Genomic DNA, 21,492 nt, shown 5'->3' with positions numbered 1-21,492 from the left:
CAAGTGGTTCAACACTTCCAGTATTTATAATTAGACTATCTACCCATAAGCCTTTACATAACCAGCCACTACCCCACTGCAGCAGAGAGACAGCCTGGAATGGAAAACCCCAACCCCAGGCTGACCAGATCAACATGTCATACAAATACAGAACAGGCCAGTGGGGTGATGACAGATGTCATGGAAGCAGCTGTTATTAGAGATCATCATCAAATATGGCCACTTCTGGCTGCAAAATAGCAAGAAGGTGATGGCCAAAACATCAAACTCGAGGCCTCATAACAGCAGTTCACAAACCAATGGGTGACGTCATGGTTGGTTGCCGCTTTGTCAAGCTCCAAGAAATCTTGGAACCCACATTACCCATTATAATTGTCATTATGTCATTGTGATGACTTTTAAATGCCACATCTCTAGTTTGTAACGCAAGACTTCTGTTCAACATTGAAGTATCACGACAATTCTAATGCGATAACCCTGATGTCATCTTCATAACATCAATGGGGTTGTTTTTGTCAGATTTTAGGAAACACGATAGAATACTGAAATGCTGTGTGGTTAACAGCGGACATCGAAAATAATATTTAAATCATGAAATTAGACAACGAACAAACCAAAAACACACATTTTTGGCTCGTATTGTCCTACGGGACACTAAGACATCTATCACATTAAATGTGGGATGAAGATTCCAGAGTAAATCCGTAGTTGTCGTAAATGCGAAACCCCAAATTAAAAAGGTTGTTCTCGTACTTTTCTGAAGTAAACACAGTAAATGTTATAGACAATGTATTCTGTCACAGACTGGTAGTGTGTTGTTTTACATGCCTTGCAAGTCATGTTGCAGATCATTTTCATGTCTTGCAACCACTTGCTGCAGAAAGAACCTGAACTACTAAGATTCGTTAGGGTGATTCATCTCACCTGGTCTGGCTGCTGAGTACTCTATATAAGCTGGTGGCTGTCAGTCTGACATACACACGTTTTAGTTTGATGGGTTAATTACAACTCGTCTTTCGTGTTTTGCATTGTGGCCAAGTCTTGTTGGGACAACACAAGCTTTAGTGCGGCTCAACACGTGAACCTAAAGAGCGAAAGAAAAGCAGGCATAAAAGGAGATGTCTCTGCTTTCTCATTATTTACTTGCAATTAAAAAGTCCTTGGTCACCTTGGTCTTGTTTGGTTCACTCAGTCAGTCAGTATGGAGCGATCCATAAATCAGAACATCCTGACTGACAGAATGCAACTCTTGTTATTTTCAGTGTTAATGCAGCAGACACACTAAATTAACCTCTAGCCTCTGTCTGGTACTGGGCCCCTTTCCAAAAAGCATCTTAAGACAGAGGCTGTAAATCCATTTTATAGAATTATCACAGATTAACGAATAGTTCTTGCCCTGCATGACAAAGCACTTTCAGAAGGTACAAAACCCCAAACGAGTTGTTGTGAACTTCATGTTTAGTCAAAACTTTGTACTCACAAGGTTTAAGTCTTTGTTTTATCTCAATATCAGAAGTACTTTGACAGCCAATCATTTCTTGTGTTTGATGCAACATTATATTATACTGGCTCTTAACTAGCAAATAAATTGAATGGTAATTATTATCAGGAAATTTTATATAATCACATTTTTTAAATGTATGGAGTCGTGTGCATGTTACATTTCATTTCATTTAGCTGACACTTTTATCCAAAGCGACTTACAATAAGTCGTTACGAATGCAACTAACTATAATTTTATGTATACATTAATCTGCTGACTATTTTCAAAATTAATCATTTTGATCATCAAAACATCTGAAAATGGTTCAGTGCTATTTATGGATATTTAAAATATTTAAACTACAAAATGACCATTTGAGAAGTTGTGTTTCCTTTGCTGGAAAATGTCTCCCCGAATAAATTATCAATGAATCACATTTTCAGCTGGACATGCTTTACTTTGTGCTGCATATATAGTAATCACAACCTATATGGCTTCATCAATGTTTAATGAAGCTGTTGATTGTTTGCTGCGCTCAGCAACAATCCCCACGGGGAAAGAGAAAAGGAACCATGTCTGGCCTTATTACTCTGAAGATGCAGGAAATACTGAATGCATCATATCAACAGATTTCCTTGTAAAAGATTGCATTTCTGCTTGATTGCTACTTTAGAGCTTTTATGGTGACAATGCCTTGCTGTAATTTAATTCTTGCGACATAAAGGACAATTATTTAGCAAATAACAAGGTCACAAGGATATGAGACTTTTGCAATGATAAAACATGACTCAGGGGTAATGGAAGGAGAGCAGAATGAAATTCAGAATGAGGCTGTTGATAGATCTCCAGGGGGGGGAATAGCAATCTGCAGAGAAGCCAGTGAAACTGTACTGGATTCGTGTATCAAGCAAACTGTAAATGCAGACATTTCAATGCCCTCTGCCACTTCTTTTGTCTGATGCTATCTCTCTTCCAGTTTTTCTTTCTATCTGCAGCGATGGAACAGTCTTCCTCAGTGTCTTACAGTCATTTTCCCGCTTCTATGTATCTTTTCATCTCATTCTTCTTATCTATCCGGGCACGGCTGCAACGTATCAACTTTTCCAATTTTTTATCTCACTATCTTTTCATTCTGCCTACAAACTCACATCTATACTTTTTTTTTCTCCCCCTCATTCTTTGCAGAAATTTCTCTGCCCCTAGCTCCCGCATCTTTCATCTTTTCACTCTTTCCCTCTCATTAACACAATCAAGCTCTCTCTGATGTGCACCTCGCCCCACGTTTGTCCTTAACCTGTGGAAATTTATGCAGCATCCATCGTCCTACTGCAATACTGGATGAAAATGTTGGTAATATTAGCCTCCTATCTATGCATGCCAATCGCCTCTGGGTGTTCCTTGCTTTATAATAACCCCCGCATTGATTCACAGACCACAACACGTGCTGTGAATTAAAGGCAGCTTGCAAGGAGGCCTCAAAGACAGCAGCTTTTTCCCCCTCAAACTGTTACCCATTTTTGTTACTGAGATTATTGAGGAATATTTTCACATGACTGAACTGAATTAAATCATGCGAATCTACTACTTTGATGATGTATTGGCTCAGCGTTCCAGTTGTAACTATTACGACTTTCACTTTCCTTCCACAGAAAATATTGAAGGATAGGTTTTAGTTTGTATAGATTATTTTATCACTTCGATGTGGAGCACTTTAGTTGTGGCTTCATTCCTTTATGAAAAAGAGTCCATGCAAGCAGCTATGAGGCTGAACTTATGAGCACCTGGAAAGTGGGACTTCAGAGTGTAGACAAAACACCTCGGGCGATATTCACAAAGCTAGTACAAAGAGTTGGTCCTATTGATGAAAGATCAAAGACAATTCTTCAAATTATGATACTTTCTAAGAAATGTACCCTGAAGTTAAGGCGAGATCCTTGTGACGATGAAAGTTTTTCACAAACATCTCTCAGCCCTGAGAGCTCCTCAGGTGAAAAACTGTCTTAAGAGGCTTAAGAATGTCTTAAGCAGAGGAGAAAATGTTGATTGAAGGGGTTGATTGACAGTGAGTTAATGAAACGCTGCAGAATATACAGGGATGATGTTTGTGGTTGATCTCATTAGAGACACGCTCACATCTACTCAACACAACAATGTCAGAAATGAAAGTGATCACAACACAAAGATATTTTGCAACTGTGAAAATGCAATAATGCAGCAGTGCTGACTCAAGTCATCACTTTCCATCAGCAGAGTGATCACACAAACAATTGCCTCTGTCCAATCTGACATTATCACAATGATTTTTGTTTTGTTTTTAAATCAACCAATCACACCTTTTCAAAAGGCTTCATCATACAACAGGGTCAAAGACACCTCCTCAGTTGCTCTGAGAATTTTCCTAAATCATTCCTAAGTTCGGACTCCTTACTAGAAGTTTTTTGTCAAAGTTAGAAGCTGTAAGTGTGCAAAGGATCCATCCATCCATCCATCCATCGGTGCTGATATTTCACTTGGTAAAAGTAAACTTGCTGGTGTTCTTTGAAGAAAAGTCATCTAATCACCAGTCATTAAGATTCCTCCTCTGTGCACTGTGAAGACCAGAAAAACTGAAATTAAAGATGATAATTTATCCTGTAAGTCATGTGTCATTACTCATCCTTATCCTGAATCCACTAACCTCTGTTTTTCTCATTTTTTATTTTCGTGCAACGAAATAAAGTTTGGATGCATCAAAAGAACAAACAATAAAACAGAATAAATCAGATTCATCTGTTGGCTACAACAAATGTACAACAACATGCTGTCGGTGCTTTGTGGAGACATTAGTCCGAAGAAATATTTAGATCTTTTTCAAAGCTGTACACTTTATTATTTTGAGTATGGTATGTGAGCCATTACTCTGCGTTTTGAGGAAGTGTTTGTTGCTACAGGCACTTATTACGCGGGGACAGGGCCAGTGCTCACGCATACAAATTACTCTTATCTCACTTATCTCTATACATGCAGACTCAGCAAATCTCAAAAGTATTCCACCAAGTTAGACTGCCATTATAAAGATTACAAAGGTTTCGATACCATAAACGACACATGCAAAGTTTTCAACACAATAAGAATGGTTTTGGAGTGTGTCAGTGAATTGTGTAATGAAACATTATGAGTTTGTTTTGGCTGGAGTGTCTTCTCTATTTCACACTACACAACATTTTGTATTCTGCCCAAGTGTCGAAACTACTCATGGCAATTACTGCAAAATTCTAACCTCCCCCCCTTTTTTTTAATCCCATTATTATCACTGTCTCTGTCTTCTAACCTTCTCTGCCCTTATCTTTATTCTGTCATAAAAAAAATATCTTCTTCTAAGGAGTAAATATCACCAGATTTGTCAAATTTTAACATAATCTTCATAAATCAGGGACACATAACTTTTACTTTTGTGACATTTTATCTCTGTCCCTCTGCCTCTGTCACCTACATAAATGCTCCCTGTTATTCTCAGCTGTGGACCCTCTGGAATAATAATTAGACTGCACCGATCGGGGCACGCCGGCAAGAGATTGATGAAAACCAGCTTTGACAACTCCAATCCAGCAGGTTATCAACATTTACGTGCACATGGACAATAAACCTCAGCAGACACAATACTGAATCGGCTCTCGATAGGAACGGGTGTAATTATGCTTTTAATATGATCTAATCTCTCATTTTTAAAACCCCTGTGTCTACTAGCGATCGTCGTCCCCCAGCCAACCAAAGGGTATTGTGGGAATGTTCATTAGTCTTTCTAATTGGCTGGCGATAGAATATCTGCAGCAGATATTAAAGCTAGGAGGTTACCTGCCAGGAGAAACGAGGAATTCATGTCTCATATCTAAAACCATTAATATTAATGAGGACATTGTTTTTCTGTCGCTAGAGTAATTAAAAAGACAACATAGATAACGTCACTGATCCACTATGGTATAATGTTGTACGACAGGACACAGGTGCTCTTGCTTTTACATGAACATTGTTGCATGAGTCTGGACTAACCAGTTGCTTTATAGCAAGTATGAAAGTACTCGTTAAAAGAAAAGCAATTTGCGAAACCTCCTGGGCTTCACTTTTTTCTATTGGGTAAGACATTTGTTGAGCACATTGATGCTCCTCACTATTAACTTTGTGACCTGGAAAAATGATAAACAAATGACTGAATAAAAAAGGTTTCAGCCATCAGTTGCAACTCAGTGAGGTGACCAGGTAGGATTTTTTTTTTTTATTAGTTATTATCCTTTTTATTCCTTTATTAATAAAGGAATATGTTTCAGCCCGATTTTTGTATTAACAAACCCTGACCTTTCTTACCCATATAAAGGAAAAAAACTGAATTCAGTAAATAGAGTGACAAGCAACCCTCCTCCATGTTGCCCCCCACTTGAACTTTATGCTGCATTCATAACAAATGGAATTCTGAATTTTTTTTAACTTGGTTAAATGGTTTTGAAATCCCTATTTCTACTTGGCAAGTGCAACCTTCCCAGATCTCCGATTTATCTAAGCTGTAGTCCTGTTTTGTCACACAAATGTAAATGATGCTCAGAGGAACAAACATACGTGGCAAATAGTTTGTTAGAGTACTGTGGCAGACTCATAATTGTGGAATATCCTTGGGTGAGTGTGTGTGTGTCTTTGTCTGCATTTAAGTGTTTGGTGCACTGGATCAGTGAGTGGATGAGCTCTTTCACTGCTCAGGCCTTAAGATGCAGGCTTTACACTCTTATCTGTCCTATATTTCCTTCCAATCATTTGAGTGAGGACACTGCAGATGGATATTAGGTCACTTTATGTGTTCATTTTGTCAAGAGGCTGATGCCGGCATGGCCGCATTTCTGGTCATACATTTCCAGGGTCTCTGCCAGCAGCCGTCGCTCGTTTCATTTTCCAAAACTCCATGAGCTCTTTCACTGATCAGGCCCTTCTGTTGGGAAATACCATGGTAACAGTGCTGGCAAGAGCTGACCTAAGCTGTCACAACAAACACATGTGCATAATGCACAAACACACACACACACACACACACACACACACACACACACACACACACACACACACACACACACACACACACACACACACACACACACACACACACACACACACACACACACACACACACACACACACACTGCTGCTGGTGCTGCTAGAGTTCCCCACCAGAGTTGGGCAATTGACATACTGTAAACCCCAAGGCCGCGGGGCCTCACTAGTCAGAACTGAGCAGTAATCAAAGCAGACACACAGGTCGAACTTTATTATCAACCACTCGATACCAGCAGCAGGAACAGCCACAAGTCCTCCAAAATACAGCACACAGGACACAGTGAGTTGGAGCACAACATTCATTGCGCCTTCCCCTGGGCGTGGAAGATCAGCTTGAAGCTTTTCAATTTGTTTTGGATGTAAAGTTGAAGTTTCCGGACTTTTTGCTGCTGGTGTGAAGAACTGAAGCTGATGACCTGACAAAGGACTTCTGTCAGGTAAGATAGACCTCTTTCTCCTTCCTGCATATTGCTTTGAGTCATTGAGTCGCAGTGAAGACTAGTATCATGTAATCATGTAATTGTTGAGAAAAATGAAACTTTTTCTGCTCATAGGAGCCAACATAAAAACTGGCAACCGAAAAGTTGCTGCCTTCAAAAGCAGCATGGTTTACTTTGAATCTAAATGGATGACATCCCCAAAGGGAATTTCTTATGTGTTTTATTATTGGTGTGCGTTTGAAGCTCATACTCACCTCGACAACAATTTGAAAGTACACTTCTAATTATTTCATGGTATTATGACCATTATGCCTTTTTACGCACCATCCAACATGACTCTTTTCAAAGCACGAATGTGTGTGTGGAAATCTGTTTGATCAATATTGATTACACTAAAAATATGCTGTTTTAAGCCTTTTTTTTTCATTACTCTGCACTGCTCTTTTTGTAATTTGAATATAGATCAGGTGGGTTCACTGCATATATGGTATGGTAAACACTACACTTTGCCAATATTTCTTTTCATCAACATCATCAAAGGCTGTGTAGGCATAAATGCACATGAAAACAGTATCATTTGACAGCTGTGAAAATAACAGTGAGCATAATGAAACGCAGCAGTAGAGCAGCCTTTTTAAGTCTGTGGAACATTGTTGATGATTCAGTACATTTAAAAGCTGTTGTGTGCAATGCTAAGCTGCGAGACTGCCCTGAAAAAATCAGGTTAGAGCAGAAAATATCTTGTTCTTTCAGGAACTGTATCAGTAAGCCGTCTCTAATTAACCTCCAGCGATGGCATGAAGCCATATGGACAATTTCTGGGTCGATCAATATTTGCAAACATGAACAACTTCCCTACCAAACCTCACACTTCCTGATCATTTGACTCTATCCGGGCGTGAGATGTGGGAATATTCCACGGGCAGTGAATGGCTAAATGAGTATAAGTGCAATGTACTATTTTTCTTACAAGAAACCCAAAGGCCTGCTCTTGCTCTAGAGGGGATTATATTCTTCAGAGTGAGAGTTTGAGCAGGACTCACCTTGAACTTGACTGCAGTGGACTAAAAAGAAAGATGTGTGTTAGAGGTAATAAGGATGTATAATGTACAGTGTAACCCTTACAGAACCACATAAATTTCACATGTGCAACAACTCATGTGATCATAGGTGACCACAAACATGCGATTATGCACATGTGAAACATTTATTTGACCCATGAGAAACGTGGTTTTGGAACATTTTCATGGCATAATGTTTGATGCCCATGAAAATCTTTTCCACACTTTTAACATTTGATAATTAATATTTCTGTGCAGGAACAGATTTTTATATTTTCTCAGAGATTTATATGCAAGCAGTTAGATTCAGTATTGGGAGCTAGTTGCTCTAGTTCATAAAATGGTTGTAAAAGACCGTAAAAATGCCTCAACATAAGTAAATTGTAATTGAGAAACTTCCCACTACTAAAACATGTGTAAAAAAAAAAAGCTTTGGATATTGCCAGTACATAACACCATTACAAACCTTGTCTTCTTCTGTCTTCATTCACAGCCTCTCAACATACCCAGACTCTGTCCAGTTGAGATCCAAACCCAGCGTGAGACACTCAGCCAGACAGTAAAAGAGACGTCACAGGCTGTGAGGACAAGGTGGCTCTCTGACCCCACTGGTCCGTAGCGTTCCCACAATGGGGAAGACCGGGCAGAGTACAGTGGACTTAAACTCCCCATCAGAGGTCAAAGAAGCAATTCCCTTTGAGGAACTGGATCATGTGGCGCCCCCTGCAGGGGAAAATAAGAAGAAGGATGAGCCGCCTGACAGGGGAAGCTGGAAGGGCAAGTTTGATTTCCTGCTGTCATGTGTGGGATATGCCATTGGTTTGGGAAATGTTTGGAGGTTTCCTTATTTGTGCGGCAAGAATGGTGGAGGTAAGTGTAAGTACTGATGAAACTGACAGACCCACCCGTATGACAGGTGTCTTAGTCTGATTACAATGTTTGTATTTATTGTTGTTATGTCAAATGGTAGGCTAGCTTTAAGGATGATGTGCTTAGTGGTAAAGCAGAGGCATTTATTTTAAAACCATCACAATAATACACAAGCAATATAACACAAAAAAAGTTTTATAGATTTTTTTTTTGACTGACATTTTATAGGACTGTTGTACATTATCTTTTTTATAAAAAAAAACTTTTTCCATGGGGTGTACAACTTTCAGATCTTCAACCAGCAGCAGTGGTTTAACAAACTAGAAAATGGAACATGTCATTTTTACCACAATATTACAGCAGAATTCAGTTTTTCTTTGATCTAAAATGAAAAATATAAACTTAACTTGAATATTTAGGTTTCAAACATTTTTAATATGTTAAAGCAAAGCAGGAAGCCTGACTGACATTAGGATTAATTCTACACTGACACATCCTCAGCAGCAAATCTTATCAGATTTTAACCTTTTAATTAGTCTAAATGATCTTACCCGACATATTGTGTTTATCTTTTTTGTGGTGGTGTGTCAGGGGCCTTCCTGATCCCGTACTTTTTGACCTTGGTGTTTGCTGGAATACCTCTGTTCTTACTGGAGACATCGCTGGGACAGTTCACCTCAGTAGGAGGACTGGGGGTGTGGAAACTCATCCCTATGATGAAAGGTAACGTGCAGATTTCTGTAATGTTGAGAGCATATATCTCATATCAAATGTGCCTTTGCATGTTGCTGACGTGTAAAACATTACGCTGTTATAATGCTTATAATGCTGATGTCTACACCTCTTCCTCCTGCAGGTGTTGGTCTGGCTGCAGTGGTCCTGTCCTTCTGGCTCAACATTTACTACATTATCATCATTGCCTGGGCACTCTACTACTTATTCAACTCCTTTGGTTCGGTATGTTACATCATCAATAATGTTGAGTAATAAATACAAATTTTTTTTGCACCACCAGGTTTCTACAGTGGACAAACACTGTCTTGGGTGACTTTTACAGATTAGCTTTGCTTTCAGGATCAGTAGACAGCTACTATCACTGAAAAAGCTTTGATAAGCTCAGTAATAAAGGCCTGCATCAAAAACCAGCAAACTCGTGGAGCATGGAGCAGCTAGCAAGCCACCAAAACAGATCTGACAACAAGGTTATTATTATACTTATATAAGTGAGGTTGTTAGAAACATGACTCCAAATGAATATCAATTCATAACAACTATTTATGGCCAAAAATGTGTCCGTTTTGTGTCTTTTGTGTTGACAGCTTGTTCTACTACTCAGCATTGTTTTCAGCAGCAGTCATTAGAAATCTATAGATATTTCATTTATGAACCTATGATGGAACTAAAAGCTGGATACAAACACAAATTAATGTGAATATCGTTGTGTAGCCTGTCTGCTGAATTTGTTAGGTGTGTTTTTTAGGTCTTTTCTTTTAAAGGTTTTTCGGGCATGGGGCTCTTGTGGGTGGGAAAATGCATAACATTATTGTTCAATGTTTTTAGCTAAAGGTCGAAAACATTGTCGGTTCATTAAATGTTATTTTCACTGTTGGATGGTTTGCCTTTCTGTCTCCTTTGTTCTGAGCAGTCTTTGTGGCGTTTGTGGCTGTCAAGTCAAACAAAACAGGAGACTGAAAAGTCAAGGATACAAGTTTTATTTTCTGAGGAGAAACATAAAGCTGGTTCATCCTGTTGGTTTGTCTTTTTTAGGAAATGATGCGGCTGATACATCCTGCCAAAATGCAAAACAGAGCTATTTTATCACGTTTTGTCCTACTGCAACCTGTTTTTGTTTATGCATGCTGTATATCTTTGTGTAGGAGCTGCCTTGGCAAAGCTGTGATAACCCCTGGAACACAGAGAAATGTTTTTGCAACTACAGTCTGACAGATACCACCAACCGGACCAGCGCTGTCACCGAGTTCTGGGAGTAAGTCAGTGAGATATGGACATGGTCCCACCACACGTGCGGTTGTGTTTGTACAAGATATTCTGCACATAGATGTGTAAAGCAGCTATTTCTGGAAGCTATTTGTGCCTTTCTCGGTCCGAATTCATTGTGTGTTTCTGTAGGCGTAACATGCACCAGTTGTCCGGTGGTCTGGAGGAGCCAGGAGAGCTACGATGGCCCTTAGTGGGCACTCTGGCGCTGGCGTGGGTCCTCGTCTACTTCTCAATTTGGAAAGGAGTGGAGTGGACGGGGAAGGTCAGACTCTCTTGCCAAAGTTTTTCTCTATTCCGTCCCTCTACGTTCTCCATCCTTTCTTTGACCTCACACTGCTTTTGCTGCATTGCCCTGCCTTCTTTATCTGAGCATCTTTCTGCCCTTCTTGCATTTTAAAGCTCTAATCATGCAAACACAAGTCGACACAGAGCTGTGCAGGAGGCAGACCTCACGCTGTTGTTGCCTGAGTCAAAGGGTGGAGCCAAATAAAATGATACATGGATTCAGAGATAGGAAAAAGTTAAATATTCCGTTTCCAGCTGCATGGCTCTCGGGGTGGTAAGGTCATTTGGTTCACTGTAGTCCGATGTAAAAGTTTGCATCAAAGTAAATGCAGCCCCTGAAGCAAAGAGACATGAAAAATAACCTTTCTTTAAATGTTAAAGCATTGTTTCTTTTTTATTTCCTGAGCTTCAAATATGGCAAAAAAACAAGAAAAACAGTGCATGTGCGAAAGTTTGGCCTTTCTAACTTACATTCACAATGACGTACTTTGAGCTTAGTGCTAATTAGCAAATGTTAGCATGTTAGCACTCCAAACTAAGAGTGGGAACATGGTTAGCATTATATGTGGTAAACATGAGCATATTGTCCCTAAAATCAAATCTTAATTTTTTTTCACGATAAGTTTTTAGAAGTAGAATCTTATGGTGCACTTGTTGTCATTTAGGTCTCTTCTTTGGCCAGAAAAAGAAATCTGGCTTATTTTAACCCTTTCCTTTTTTTTTTTTCACTTATTTTGCTATATATTTATCAATCCCAAATGCACATTGATGAAACTCAATTGGATACTTTTCATTATTGCTTTTAAAGTCATTTCTCTTCTGCCAGAATTTGAGAAAAGGGGCTTATGAAAAGGGGACTTTCATTGGCATGAATGATTGGGCATTGTGCATGAGAATTTCCAATCAAGTGGTGATGACATTTAACTGTTGATGCATCGTGTTGTTGTATTATGTTATTACAATGTCTACTTCTATGTCTGAATAGATGTATTTAACTCCTCTGTGGTTTCCCGATTGGATGATATCCTGATGCTGATGTTTATTTAAAATGTCTTGTCCGAGTTACTCAAAGTGTCACATTATGAGTTCTCATTAGAACAGAGCGGAGAAGTTAATTGGCTCCATTGAATCAAACAACAACCTTAAATGTTTTTTCTTTCATGTAAGACATGTCTTCACACTTTATTTCTTCTCAAATATTTAATATCTGCTGTCATTTTGCTGTTTACATCCCATCTGTCCTCCAACAATTCACTGGTGGAAATAAAAACACTCTCAAAATGTATTATTTTATCCCAAACAGCTGGATGATTCAGAGGTGATAACAAAAGAGTTAGAAAAATAAAAAAAAATTAACATCTCTCGGCCGTCTGCCTTGGATTTTTAAATTACAGCAAGTCGAAGCAAAGTATATGAGCAGAAAAACATTTACACATTCACTGCCAGCGATAATTGGATTTTAATGTGTGGCATCTGAGAGCTGTGAGAAAAATGAATTCCCCAAAGGCCCCGGCCTTGACGGACATTACCAATTAAGCATAATCATTACGCCACAGAACTGCGGGCCACATGCTACAGATCTTCTGGCAAAGAGAAGCCATGGAAATATATTTTAGTAGCTGACACTTTCTGTATGCTGTGGCAACTGGGATTTAGCTTCTCTTTATGACTTAATTATTGAAGTAAAATTGTTGGTTTGCATTTGAGATTAGTTTAAAAACAACCCCATGTTAACACATATAGACAGTACAGAATATACAGACACCAAAGTAACTGCTAGAAACATGTCTTTCTCTCATTTTAAATTCTGTTTCAGTGAAATACAGGTTTAAATTTTGATTATTACTTTAAAAGCATATTCTCTCTCTTGCAGGTGGTGTATTTCTCTGCCACTTATCCCTACTTCATGCTGTTCATCCTGTTCTTCCGAGGGGTCACACTTCCCGGAGCCATAGATGGGATCCGCTTCTACATTACCCCAGACTTCAATAAGCTCATCCGATCTGAGGTGCACAGTTTGCACACATCCTCATCTAAAATGCATTCATAGATAGACATGAGCACATGAACTGTCTGTGTATCTGTTGTATCACAGGTGTGGCTGGACGCAGCAACTCAAATCTTCTTCTCCTACGGATTGGGCCTCGGCTCGCTCATCGCGCTGGGAAGCTACAACTCTTACAACAATGATGTCTACAAGTAGGGACAGGAAATCAAAGCTTTGTACATCCTCTTTAATAATTATATCATATTTGTTTTCTTTGATCGTAAATTTTCATTTGATCTTTCCTCTTCAGGGACTCCATCATAGTGTGCTGCGTCAACTCCTTCACCAGCATGTTTGCTGGGTTTGTCATCTTCTCCATTGTTGGCTTCATGTCCCACATCACAAAGAAACCCGTGCATGAATTGGCAGCATCAGGTACATTTTATTATAAACAGAGAATAGTTGGTATTTATTGCTGCATTTTGCTGATAAATATTTTAATCAGATTATATTACTTTGAGATTAGAATTCTTACTATTCCAACCTTTTCAACTTTCATATTTATGGTAATATGAATGCTGAAAACTCACGTGACAGCCTTGGGAATGTTTTCTGTGTTAGTGCATATACTTTTTTAGCAGGCTACAATATATTGTCGTAAGGTAAAACATTTGTAATTTGAAATATTTGTCTTGTTTGTGATATTTAGGTCCAGGTTTGGCATTTTTGGCTTATCCTCAGGCAGTCACGCAGCTTCCCATGTCCTCTCTATGGGCCATCCTTTTTTTCTCCATGCTCATGATGCTCGGCCTGGACAGTCAGGTACAAATAACGCACACAATGCTTGTGGGTGAGAATAGGATGCGGTTTTGCCACAAAGGTTTTGATCTTTTTTTTAAAAACTGTCCATTATGTGTCGAACATAATTTAATCAGTCCACTACAGGATGCCTTGCCTCAGCCTAAAAAGTGAGGTGCCTTTTTAATGCATCAAAAAACATGTTCACAAAAAGATCATAGTTTTGGTTCAAATAAGTAATTCACGAAAATGACTTAACATATGCTGCTTAAGTTCAATACATTACAAAATGTAAGTGGAATGTAAATCTCCTGATGCTATTTACATTGACTTTTGCTTTTTCACTGAATAGAACAATACCCTTTTGGGTGAACGTCATGTGGCACATGCACCTTGGTAACATAACCTCCTTCTACGACCCTGGTCAAAAACATGACACTGACACGGTATCCTCGAGTGGATTAACAGGTGTATTGCACACTTTGGCATAATACCTGGCTGTGTGTTATAGACGAGGTTTTCTTTTATTCTCACATGACAGTGCATCCTGACCCGTCTGTTCCTACTCCTATGTATTAGTTCTGCACAGTAGAAGGCTTCATCACAGCTCTCATGGATGAATATCCCATGGTGTTGAGGAAGAGGAAGAAGGTCTTCATCCTCATTGTCTGCTTCATCTCCTTCATCATTGGCTTCTCCAACATCACGCAGGTGTTGCATGGATCGCTCTTAATTGCACTTACTTGCACCAACATGCATGAACACTTGCACATGTTTCCGTTACTTGCATTATGCATAACAACAAAATGGTCTCACAACAACCTGTGGTGTACATTCTTTATGAATATTTTATTCAATAAAGAGAGGGATGTTAATATTCAGCCCCTAAAACAGATATGTGTGTGTCTCCGTGTGTTGAAATCTCTCAGGGTGGTCTGTACGTGTTCAAGCTGTTTGATTACTACTCTGCCAGTGGGATGTGTCTTCTGTTCCTCGTCTTCTTTGAGACCGTTTCTATATCCTGGTTTTATGGTAGGAAATCTCTCCTTTTTATTGCCTGCATTTATGGGATTAAACTATATTCTGCTGAGTGAAATGAAATGTTACCACTGCTGAAATTAGTTGAGACAATCTGGATGAAAAGGACTAATGAATTGAGCATGTAGATTTCCTACATAGCTGTCCAACAGGAAATTACATCTATCTGCTCCCATTTCTGCGATAAGACTCTGTCCACTCGGCTTTCCCTCTCTTTCACCCCACACGGCTTTGTTCTTGCAGTTATCATCTCCATATTACAACACACCCACTCCCTCTTTGTCCTCCTCTCTTTATTCCACAGGAGCTGAAAAATTCTATAAGAACATTGAGGACATGATCGGGTATCGGCCATGTGGCTGGTGGAAGCTTTGTTGGATGTTCTTCACACCTCTAATCTGCCTGGTAGGAGAACAATTATTATTGATTTAACCTCTGACCTTTCATCTGCTTAATTCTTTAAACGTGCTCCTGTCAGTTGAGCTTCCTTCTCCCACAAGGAAATCTATGTACCTATCAAGCTGCAGCAGGTGCCAATAGGTAGAGGATTGATGTCATTGCTGAAATGGTTTCATCTGACATGAGGTGATTTGTACTTCATCCCATGGACTGTCAGGCCCTCAGGGAAATCATGTCGATGTCTTTATCTCCTCTACTTTACAGAAAGGAAGTGTACTGTGTAAATAAACTTTCATAGTACTTTAGTGCATAAAAAAAAAAAAACAGGCAGTAATGCTTTGATGACTTGCAGGTCTAAAAATATTGAGAGGGAGAGGTTAACAACTATAGTTTAATTTGATTAGAAAGTGATTATAGCGACTTAGATGTTTGGTCCACCACTCAGAAATATCTCAACAGCTATTGGATAGTGACATTTTACAGTTAATTGCTTCCCTGCTTAGATGTATCTGATAAATTTCCACCAATAAAGTTGGTGCAAACATTCATTTAATTTGGTTTAAGAGCTGAACCTGAAAATATAGCAACATTTAGCCTCTCAAGTGGTATTTAGCATGAGTTAGCAAATTTTAGCTGCACCACATTAAGCATGGTTGTGCCTAAGGCCCTAAAGTCTGTCTCACTGTCACCTTAAACAACATACAATATTGGTATCCAATATTGTTTTAATGAGGGGCTGTTTGAATACCTACCAAGGGTCAGTGTTAGCCACTAGCTGCTGGCACCTACTAGCATTGGGTCACAATTAGGGTCAGGATTAGGATTAGGATTAGAATTAGGGTTTGGGTTAGGGTTATGGGGGATTAGGGTTAGCATGCTGTAGACTGTCCTTTAAACACCAAGGTTTTTTTCAACAGCATTTTAATGGCTATAATGGTCCAAACCACATGTTAAAATATAGTAGTGCAATCTGATCCAAACAATGGTTTTATAAAATCGAGTTGTTTCAACAAAAAGCACAAAATCTGTGCTTCCGAGTCTCATTCTGCAGTTTTTGGATCAACTGGTCTCAGATTAAATTAACAAAATGCATTTTATGTTGTAGGGGGTGTTCACCTTCAGTGCCATTGAGATGACCCCTCTGACCTTGGGGAAGTACGTGTACCCGCTGTGGGGCCAAGTGATTGGCTGGCTCATGTCTTTGTCTTCGATGTTACTAATCCCAGGCTATGTCATCTACATGTTCTGCAACACCAAGGGCAGCATCAAACAGGTACAAAACTCTGAGATGACTCACCTTTTTTCTGATTTTAATGTATACTGATTCAAGATTAAAAAAAAAAAAAAATCTACCAAGAAAAGTGTTAAGTAGAAAGCAAACAAAATTAGCACAGTCGACACTTGAATGAAACAGTGCAGGAAGGCTGGATTTTCTCACTCTGTTGTTTAGACTGCAGTCAGTCAAGCATGAACAGATATATGGGTTTGGCTCAAGGCCAACATCATTAACCTGGGTTTAGGTAGGTGAGACCATTTTGAAGGTGAGCACAGATTGTTAGACTTCTTTGTACCTTACAAAATCATGTTTTTCTTTTTTAATATGAACTATTTTAAGAAAATTGTGGCACTGGAATCAGCCTAGTTATCAGCTTTCTACCTTCCCGGCCTTTAATCCAGTGAGAAATGTGTAAATTACAGCTCAAACGGGCTTTTCACCTTATTATTGTCTTTGTCTTGATCCCCCTAAACCTTTCACATTTGGCCTCACCTTTTAAAAATAACTGTGCAGCTAATCTAAGGCTGATGTAACTCTCTTTACATGACCAGCGTTGGCGGATGATGACAACTTCCCAGGAGGATGAAAAGCCATCAGGGCATGAAGAATTCACACACACAGGGAGCGTGGGCGAAGCTCCTGTCTAGCCAGGATCGTTCAGGTTGAAAGAATCTGACTGCCTGGACTTAATGTAGTCAACACTGAAATTTGACAATTGGATGGATGGAGTCTCTGGAGAGAAGTTTTTACCGTGTTTTCTTCCATCTTAAATTGTGCTGAAAGTCAGGCAAATAGAAGAAGGTGAAGCAGTACTTTTAATGGATATTTCTTTAAAAAAAAAAAAAAAGTAAAAACAGCAGTAAACGCTCTGACCACAAATTGAATCAACAATAACCCTGTGTATATATACCCCATATGCAATATACCATTTTAACTGTAAGTCTTCGCTCTCCTTGTAAATCTCAACTACTCAACACAATCACAGTCTTTGTTTAAGCTTATGACAAACGTACTGAATGTTGTAGAGATTTTAAACAATCTGGTAAAACTTGATTTTAAATATAAAACTTGTAATGCATCAAAGATTATTTGCTTATCTTGCAGCTTAAAGAACCAACAAACCAGCCACTGTGATGTAGCTGTTCATAGCAGTAAGGTAAATATACATTTTATCCATTAAAAAGTCTGTGGGTCATAATGTTGATCCAGATCTAAAATCAAAACAAAACATTTCTTACCATAATTTTTATGTGATACAAGCTGCGTATGCTATTTACCATTCACTTTTTTCTCATTTAACAAAGATTTGAGATACTTTTTAGAGTTTAATTATGTATATTGAGGTTTTCATGGCAATGTTTAAGATATTAGAAAACTGTAAATATAAATGTTTCATTCTGTTAAGATTTTTTTTAAGTACTTTTTTTTCATACTCGAATAATAAGCAACGCTACAACTCCCCATTTTGTAAGTTTGGAGAAGGTGACTGTGGAAACCATGCATCTCCAAAACACATTCAATTAGTTCAGACTTGATTTTAAAATGGTTCCTAAAAGGCTTATATAACTTAACAAGTACAATTGTTGTTGTTAAAAGACCATTTGGAGTTACATGATTTTCTTTGGACTGCAACTTTAAGAAATGTATTACAGGTATACCCCAAGATTAGTTCTATTTTCTTTTCATTTCAATAAAAACATACACTAAATAATTGGCATTTTGTAACTCCATCTTCCATCAGCATCTTCCACAAACTATTCTATAGTGTCAAGGAACTTGCTCAGATAAAATAATTAATTTTTCTTCTAAACTTTACTTTCTTTGTAAATTCAAAACAATTAGTTTCTATTTCATCCCTGTTTTTCTCTTCTGAAAGCCTTTGGGGCTATGAGCCGCATAAATCAACATTCCTAGATAAACATTGGCAGGTTTATGTGTTGCAGCATAATTCACTTGAACACTTTCTAAAAACTAGTGCCTCAACTAGTGATGTGATGCAATGATAAAGTCTTAGCACTAGTAGTGACTCTTTAAAGGTTTCCCTGTTGGGTCTTGCACCTAAATCTGGTCTAACTGACATCACTGTAGGTCTTTAAATGCTTTGCATGTTTGGCCATGCAGTGTGTGTGTGTGTGTGTGTGTGTGTGTTTAGAGCAGCTATGAAGCTCTATATCTCTGTAAGCTATTAATTATTGAAGAAAAGCTACTTTTGGCTCTTATTTTACTGACATCAAGTGCTTTCACTGGTTTCAGTGATACAGGATTCTGTGCCATCAATGTTGGCTGTGGTTTGAGGTGGAACAAAGTAGGAGAAACGAGCGTAAAACCTTAATTAACTCTTTATTGTTTTACATTTCCAGGAGACGTGGACCTTCAATACTTATTTGAAGGCTTTCCTTTTAGCTCTGTTTTGCCCTCTACCACGTCCCTAGGTACATATTTGGTTATTTCGCTGCTGATTGTTCCACCTCTAACACCAGCTAACTTTAATTCTCTACCATTTGTTGCTGTTAGTTCTTTTTCACCAAAATCAGCTGTCTGCTGCTGAAAACAGACTGAAACAAAAATATTGACCTGCCAGAGCCTGTATGGGTCGTAGAGCTGAGTGAAACTGCAGTCAATTCTCTGGGTTTGTTATTACAAGCAATTGTTTCACATAAAAGTAGACGTGTGACCCATTGTGCCATCTATTGCTAATCCATTCTATTCATTTTGATAAAACTGTCTGGTGTAAAATGTCAGCTGATGTGCACCTGGGTACAAAGTAATGCATTGTACAGTGCAGTGTTGTGTAACATGTTATTCAAAAAAAACTAAAACATTTCCACAGCAGTGTTTTGAATGCTGTTTTTAAATCCAAGAAGAAAAAGCAACCCATTGTGGTGAATAGACTTAAATCATCTTTAATTGCAAGTTGATATACTGCAGAGACAGATAGAGAGGGATTCAAAGCCAACTGAGGAAGATGATGGTTCATATCTGTTGCACTCAGTTTCCTCCTGTCTATCCATAATTAGTTCCACTATTTGTATTACTTTCTACTAGTATGAGCAAACACAGTGTTGAAGAGCCAGACAAGATCCACATGTCATTCATGAAGCAGTGCACTGGTATGGCAGAGCCCTTTTGTGAGTTTTTTCATGAATGGAAGCCGCTACTGGCTCCCATATCATTCGCTACACTCCCAAAATGCTACATTGGTTTCCTTGCAAACGTAAATCCGGGATTTTCAGTGTGCCTCATAGTCATGTTTCTTGCACACACGGCCTATCTGTCCCCTTAAAATGCTTAAACATATTGTTGAAAACTGTGCAACCATAAACAAAGGGTTGCAAAAGACAGAGAAAAACAAAATGGCCATGAAAGAGGCATCTAATTTGCCACGAGGCACAGAAACATATTTGCCTAAATATCTATTTTGTGTTGAAAAGGGTGTTTGCTATCATAACAAATTCATTTAATATATCTTTTTCAGTTCCACCACAAGCCTCCTTTTATATCATGACAAAAAAATATTCATCTTCCACTAATGTGCTCAGCAAAAATTAGTCATGCACGATAAATTCAAGACTTTGGGGAATAAGGGCTCAACTGGTCTTCAAACTGATATCATGCATGAAAAAAAATCAATCATATTATATCTGAGAGTTGATTTAAACAAATAAATAAGCAACCATACTACTGTCATCAATTAATGTAGAATCCATAATAATAAAACTCTTGATGTAATCTGCTGAAATATATTACCTAACCTTCAAATGTTTGTTTTTAGTCGGTAAAAGTATCAAACTAATCATCGCAGCTCTTCATTTTGAAAGCGCAAATTGTTTTTTCTTGTGTTATGAAATAATAACAGAAGCAATTACTGGGATGAGAGAGAGAGAGAGAGAGAGAGAGAGAGAGAGAGAGAGAGAGAGAGAGAGAGAGAGAGAGAGAGAGAGAGAGAGACAGAGAGGATGGATTTGTTTACTAGGAAGTTAACTACTGTGAGCAGGTCACACACACGCACACACTCATTGTCTCTGCCAACCAGAAAAACAAACTGCTTTTTTTTTTTTTCTGCAACCTCCGTCTTTTCTCGAGGTGAAATCCTGAAGGACAGAAAGATGAGATAGAGACCTCCACGCAGTGGTTCTGTGATTATAAATCAACAAATCAGACGAGTGGAGGTCAGATGGAAGCAGAGTTAACCCTTATGGGCTTGTGTTTAAAAGATGGACGCATTCAGGCTGAGGCAGTCACTGACCTATTTCAGAACGAAGGACGTGTGACAGGGCAATAGCGATTTGAAGGGGCTAAAGGTAGCTTGCTTGTCCTTTCTGACACTGCTCGCATGTGGTATTTACAATCTAGGCCGAGGTGAAATAGAAAGAGATCAGATAATGCATTCTTTTTGTCCCATTCTTATTTAAAGCAGGATGGCCAACAGCACAAACAATACCATTTATGCCGGCATTTGCAGTGTAAGCTGTGTGTAGTTTTTTTCCTTTTTGAAAATGTCAGACTAAAAGGTTAGGAAGAGAGGGAAGAGAAAGCAGTCACAAGGATTTGAAACAAAACTTGGGAGTCAAACCAACATACAGAGACGGTGTCTGGATGTTTTTGCGGGTGGACTCGAGGCTATATTTATCAACCAGAGGAAAACACACGATGGCGGCGGCACACTGGCAAAATTAAAACGAAACACACATCTCGACATTTAACAGCTGCAGCAGAAGCATCTTCATGGGAATCCGTGGGAGATTACCTGAAAAAAGCAAAGAAGCATTTGACAAACA

General features: G+C 38.7%; 1 protein-coding gene across 1 annotated transcript; it reads left to right on the top strand.

Moving 5' to 3' along the window:
- The first annotated feature begins 6,723 nt into the window (after positions 1-6,723).
- slc6a1l (solute carrier family 6 member 1, like) lies at positions 6,724-19,554 on the top strand. The gene is made up of 15 exons (XM_069700353.1): positions 6,724-6,996; positions 8,554-8,930; positions 9,522-9,653; positions 9,787-9,887; positions 10,808-10,917; positions 11,061-11,193; positions 13,090-13,224; positions 13,312-13,415; positions 13,514-13,638; positions 13,913-14,025; positions 14,581-14,712; positions 14,931-15,033; positions 15,344-15,444; positions 16,544-16,711; positions 17,266-19,554. The coding sequence occupies exons 2-15, from the start codon at positions 8,690-8,692 to the stop codon at positions 17,359-17,361; spliced, it is 1,794 nt and encodes a 597-aa protein (XP_069556454.1). The 5' UTR covers positions 6,724-6,996; positions 8,554-8,689; the 3' UTR covers positions 17,362-19,554.
- Positions 19,555-21,492: the final 1,938 nt, after the last annotated feature.

This window comes from Brachyistius frenatus, unplaced genomic scaffold, assembly GCF_029030835.1.
Source record: "Brachyistius frenatus isolate BFR_SWC_R1_liver_20210118 unplaced genomic scaffold, ASM2903083v1 Contig_33, whole genome shotgun sequence".
In the NCBI taxonomy this organism is placed as follows: Eukaryota; Metazoa; Chordata; class Actinopteri; family Embiotocidae; genus Brachyistius; species Brachyistius frenatus.
This window is presented reverse-complemented; position numbering and strand designations above follow the sequence as displayed.